Here is a 5,716-nt window from a genome sequence, read left to right on the forward strand (position 1 = left end):
CTGGTGCTAAAACATGTGCCAAGTGATCCTGGCAGCTCCACTCTGCGATCTCCAGCACTGCCAAGGATCTTGGGCACCACTACAGCCAGATATGTGTGAGCATCACAACTATGGATGGTGACTCCAGGTGAGCCCCTGAGTCAGCCCAGCAACTGAAAGAGGTATGACCACCAGCAAGCAGCATGACCGAGTGTGTGAGCACCACAATTTGAGCAGCAAACCCTCACCCCATCAACCATAACTAAATGTACAACCCCCCACAAGCAACATGCTGCATCATTCCAACAATGTCAACAGAAGAAAGGGAAGGGGACCACACCTCAAAACATCAGTTTGTGAAACAGCTATTTTTTTTCCATATGGCAGAGTAATCCCTAAAAGATGCACTTAAGAGTATTAATATATATGTGTATATATATATATATATATATATATATATATATATATATATATGCATTTTGGGTCATACCCCGCGATACACAGGAGTTAGTCCTGGTTCATGCACTCAGGAATTACTCCTGGTAGCGCTTAGGGGACCATATTGGACACTGGGAATCGAATCCTGGTCCGCTGCGTGCAAGACAAAAGTCCTACCTGCTGTACTATCACTCCGGCCCCAAGAGTATTAATAAAATTTTTTTTCCATTTTTTCCCCTTTATTTTATTTTAATAAAATTTTTAATGTATTTTTTTCTTTTTTTTCCCTTTATTTTTTTTCTCCCCTTTATTTTATTTTATTTTTTTTAAAGTTGTAGGTTTACAATTTTTTGTGCTTTGGTTTCAATTATACAATGATCAGATACCCATCCCTCCACCAGTGCCCATTTTCCACCACCATGGATAATATCCCTCCCACCCCCATCCCCCCATCCCCCCTGTCTCTGTGGCAGGGCAATCCCCTGTGTTCTCTCTCTCCTTTTGGGTGTTGTGGTCTGCAAAAGAGGCATTGAGTGGCCAACATGTTCAGTCCATAGTCTACTTTCCACATGCATCTCCCCTCCTGGGAGGATCCTCCAAACATCCTTTATTTGGTGCTCCCTTCTCTATCTGAACAGCCCTTTCCTCTAGGATACCCGGCTGGCCTCTAAGTTATGGAGTAATCCTCCTGGTGCTGATCTCAGCTATTCTTGGGTATTAATCTCATACTTTGTTACTTTATATCCCCCAGATGAATGCAATCTTTCTATGTCTATCCCTCTCTTTCTGACTCATTTCGCTTAGCATGATACTTTCCATATTGTACCACTTGTATGTAAATTTCATGACTTCATCTTTTCTAAGAGCTACATAGTACTCCATTGTGTAGATGTACCAAAGTTTCTTTAACCAGTCATCTGTTAAAAAAAAAACAAACATGAGAGGCCTTTTCCCTCTGGAAAGAAAGATGGCAGCCACTTCAGAGCTTTATTGAAAGCCAGGTATGAGCCAGTCGTGACGGGGCGACTGAAACCTCATGGGAAGGGGGGCGTTCCGGGCTGGTCCTTCACACCCTACTGAGGTCAGGAGTTGCCCCCCATGAGTGGCTCTCCGGCATGGCAATGACTCCAGAGCCACAGAAACCAATCTCATAATTATCTGACTCTCAGCAGAAATACTTCCAGACTTCTATCACGATCACAACCATCCTGTTGTTCGTCGATTGCCTTGAGCAGGCCCCAGTAACTTCTCCTTCATCCTAACCCTGAGATTTTTTAAAAAGTGCCATATTAAAGGCTCTTTCAGGGTTAGGAGAATGAGAACCATCATTGTTACTGGCATTTGGCATATTGGGTATGCCACAGGGAGTTTGCCAGACTCTGCTGTGTGGGCTTAGTAAGTAAAATACCAGAAATCCAAAATCAGTTTGACATCGTTTGATTCTTATAACCAGCTATAGAAAACAAATTATTTCACAATGCCTTTTCAGCATGTCTTATTTGTGGGTGTAAACTCTAAATAATAATGGTGCATCTTTTGTCGAAACAATGAATCTAATCAAAGCAGATAGAGTGTTAACTAGAATTCATCTGCCTGACAGGCATTGGGAGGGTTGGGAGGGGGGGTTTATCGGGGTTCTTGGTGGTGAAAAATAAGTATTGGTGAAGGGAAATGTGTTTGATAATTGCATGACTGAGACTTAAACCTGAAAGCTTTGTAACTTTTCCCATTCAATAAATTTTAAAAAATAAACAAATAAATGTTGATCCTAAAATTAAAAAAATAAACACGGGAGTTATTCAGGGGCTAAAGAGAGAATTCCTAGGTTAAGGTACATGTCTTGCAAGCAACAGATCTTTATTTGATCCCTGACATCACATATGGTTCTCCAAGCTCGGCCAGAAGTCATCCCTGAGCACAGAGCCAACAGTAAGCCCTGAGAACTGCCGGGAGAAATCAGTTCCTCAACTCCCCATATCAAGAATCATGTAACATGAGATTGCTCAACTCACAGGCCCTCTTTTGGCTGTTGCTTGAATCTTTATTTGGCTCTGGGCTCAGGGATCACCCTTGGGGGGTGTTAAGGGGACCATATGTGGTGCTGTGGATCAAACCTGGACCAGACACAAGGAAGGCAAGAGTCTTCCTTAAGACTTGACTGTTAAATACACATGAATGAGGTTGTTAACTATTCTAACCCTCTTTTCAGATGAGAGATGAGGCATGAAGAAATGAGGGAATTAAGATGAGCCCAACTTGTTACTGAAGAAAAGGGATCTAAATCCTACACAGTTAGAATCTGAGTTCTAGAATCTGGAGCCCGACTACTCTCTTAAGACATTTAAATTTAGCAATAGAAAGCCAAAATGAAGTTGGTAACTTACCCCATACCACATATAACAAAAGGGCTAAAGATCTAACTATTAAAGCCTGAGAATAAAACAGATACAAATCTTTTTGACTTTAGATTAGCAGTAGTTTCCTAGACATAATACCAAAAGCACAAACAACTAAAGGAAAAAATAAATGCATAGTTCTTTTTTCTTCAAAATTAAAAATGTTGATTTTTTAAATTAAGAAATTAAGAGTCTTGTTGAGCTTGAAAAGATGGAATCAAGAAAGTGAAAAGGCAGTTCACAGAGCAGGAGAAAATATCTGTGAATCATTACTTTTGAGAGTCTACTATCCAGAAGATATAACGTTCTCTTAAATCTCCATAATGAAAAAGGGAAACTATTTTTTTTTGTAGGAAAAAATGGTTTTGTACATGGGAAGAAACAATATAAATTCAAAACTTACAGATAAGGGTTAGCTCTATCACTCATCTCTTTAAAAAGTTTATACGAATATCCAGTCAAAACCAACAGTATTTTCCCTTGAAATGTTATCTATGCTGATTTCCAAGTAGACCACAGGACTGTATACTGTCTTGGAATGTCCTTGGAAAGCTCTGTCATTGATCAGGTAACAGCGTAAAAACCTCAGAGTCCTTTCATAATGAAGGAAAAAATGAGAGATAGAATAATCTATTCAAATTTTGTCTTCTTTCCTTGTGGCTTGTGATCTCCGCCCCCTCTGCCTCCTCGGAAGCCTCCTCGGCCTCCAAAACCTCCTCGACCTCCTCGGCTGCCAAAGCCACCTCGACCTCCACCACGACCACCAAAACCACCTTCACCCTTAGGCTTGGCCCAGTCCAAAGTAAGTTTGTTTCCATCAATCTCTCCATCTTCCATGGCCTCCTTGGCAGCTTTGGCATCTTCCTCACTGTTGAAATCTACAAAGCCAAACCCTTTACAGGAGCCAGTCTCCCGATCAGTGACTATCCTTGCTCTAATGGAGCCATCAAACGACTCTTTCAACGTTTCCTCTGTGGTTTCCTCAGATAAACCTTTGACAAACAATGTTTTGGATGGCTGGCTTCTTGCATTGGGTGATCCCCTGGGTCCTTGCAACTCCAGCCTGATTGCTCTGCCCTCAATTTCTCTTTTATTACATGAATTTAAAGCTTCCTTAGCATCTTCAAATGAGGCAAATTCTATAAATGCATACCCTATAGATTTGCCATTTTGGTTTTGGGGCACTTTGATAAAAGTTTCCTTCTCAAATACTTCTTGAAGAGTTTCTTCTGTTGCACTGCAGGAAAGGTTGCTTAAAACCAGGGTTTTGGACTCACCACTCCAGGTGCTATTCTTTCCACTTCTGTAGTCCTGATTTTGACCCTTTTCTTCAGTATAGTAGAGGGAAATGGACCGTCCATCTATCTCTGTTCCCTGTTTTTCTTCTAATGTTTTCTCTGCGTCAGCTTCTGTTTTAAATTCATTGTAAGCAATCCCTTTACTCTTCCCATCTTTGCTGACTAATCTGATCTCCATAGCATCTTCAAAAATTTCTTTAATTCATCCTGAGTAACTTTGTAAGGCAGATTTTTAGCCAGAAGTGTTCTTGCATCTCGATCTTTCTTACTGTCTTTTCCCTTTGGTTTTTCTAGTTTAATTTCATTACCAAACATTTTTAAACCAGTAAGTTCCAAGGCTTTTTCCAAGTCTTCAGCAGATTCAAAATCCACATAACCAAACTTCATAGATAACCAATTCTGACATCTACAACAGCAAGGTCATTTTTAGCAAAAAGATCATTGATATCAGTCTTTAACTCAGGGGCAGATTTGTTAAAGTTCAGATTTCCAACAAAGAGATTGAAAGCTGTAGTTGGTTCATTGCCTTCTACTTTCTGGGGAAACTCTATTTTGAAAATGTATAAAGGACCCAAGTAGTTTTCCAGGGAAGACATGTAAAGATCAACAAACACATTTTAAAATGTTCAGTATCCGTCACTAGAGGCTAATATTAGCAATTAGAGAAGTGCAAATCAAAACCACTGAGATACTATATTACCCAGAAGAATGACTGTAAATATATACATACATATATATTTATATATATGTATATACATACATATATATTTATAGTCATCCTTCTGGGGTGACTATATAATATAATATATATTAAAAGATATTAGTAAGAATTAGGAAGGATGTGGGAAAATTAGAAATTCATACCCTACTGGTGAAAATGAAGTACAGTTAACCAAGGAGACGTTTGGTGGTAGTTCAGAAAGCTAAATGTAGTTACTATATAAATAAGTGATTTTATTCCTAGGAATTAAAAATATATTTCCATACAAAATCTTATAAATGAGTTTCTGTAACAGCATTATTCATAATAGCCAGAAAGTAGAACTCAATCAATGGTTTATCAATGAGTATATAAGGAAAATGTGATAACAATGTGATATCAGCGAGTGTATAAGGAAAATGTGAGTGTATAAGGAAAATGTGATAATTGCGTAGAATAACATTGGTTTGCCCTTTTTGCCTTGCTGCAGGGAGCTTAGGTTTATTGGGTTACTCCCATCACAGTGCTCCCATTCTTCTTTGTTTATTCTTAACCTCTTTCTTTGTGCTCTGTTAACTTGTAAATACTGTTTTTCTCTTCTCCTTAAGTTCTTTGCATAGTTAATTCAGAGCAATGTCCTTTTTGTATAGACACAGGAAGATAGTTAAAGCTATGCTTCTGTAACTTGGGAGTTAACTGGGATTCTGAATGATTTTTCACTCCTGGGCGTCTATTCTCTCAACTTAAGCCTCAGTTTCCCTTACTTCTTAGCACCCCAAAAATAGGGTCCCAATGAGGGACTGGATGGATCCAGGGCAAGGGCAAGCAGTGAGCTACCCTGGCATCAAAATGGGCCTGTCCAAAGTGCCATAGCTCTTAACTGTAAGTTAAAAGCACGGTCATGG

At 39.3% G+C, this 5,716-nt stretch overlaps 1 protein-coding gene across 1 annotated transcript; it reads right to left on the minus strand.

The window, feature by feature from the left end:
* Positions 1 to 3,156: 3,156 nt before the first annotated feature.
* Positions 3,157 to 4,707, minus strand: LOC130040117 (nucleolin-like). Its single transcript, XM_056132134.1, is given in 3 exon segments — positions 3,157 to 4,312; positions 4,315 to 4,503; positions 4,506 to 4,707. Coding segments are annotated over 3 exon segments (1,260 nt in total). The 3' UTR covers positions 3,157 to 3,443.
* Between the last annotated feature and the right edge of the window lie 1,009 nt (positions 4,708 to 5,716).

Source organism: Sorex fumeus, unplaced genomic scaffold (genome assembly GCF_029834395.1).
Source record: "Sorex fumeus unplaced genomic scaffold, SorFum_2.1 ptg000094l, whole genome shotgun sequence".
Classification (NCBI taxonomy): Eukaryota; Metazoa; Chordata; class Mammalia; order Eulipotyphla; family Soricidae; genus Sorex; species Sorex fumeus.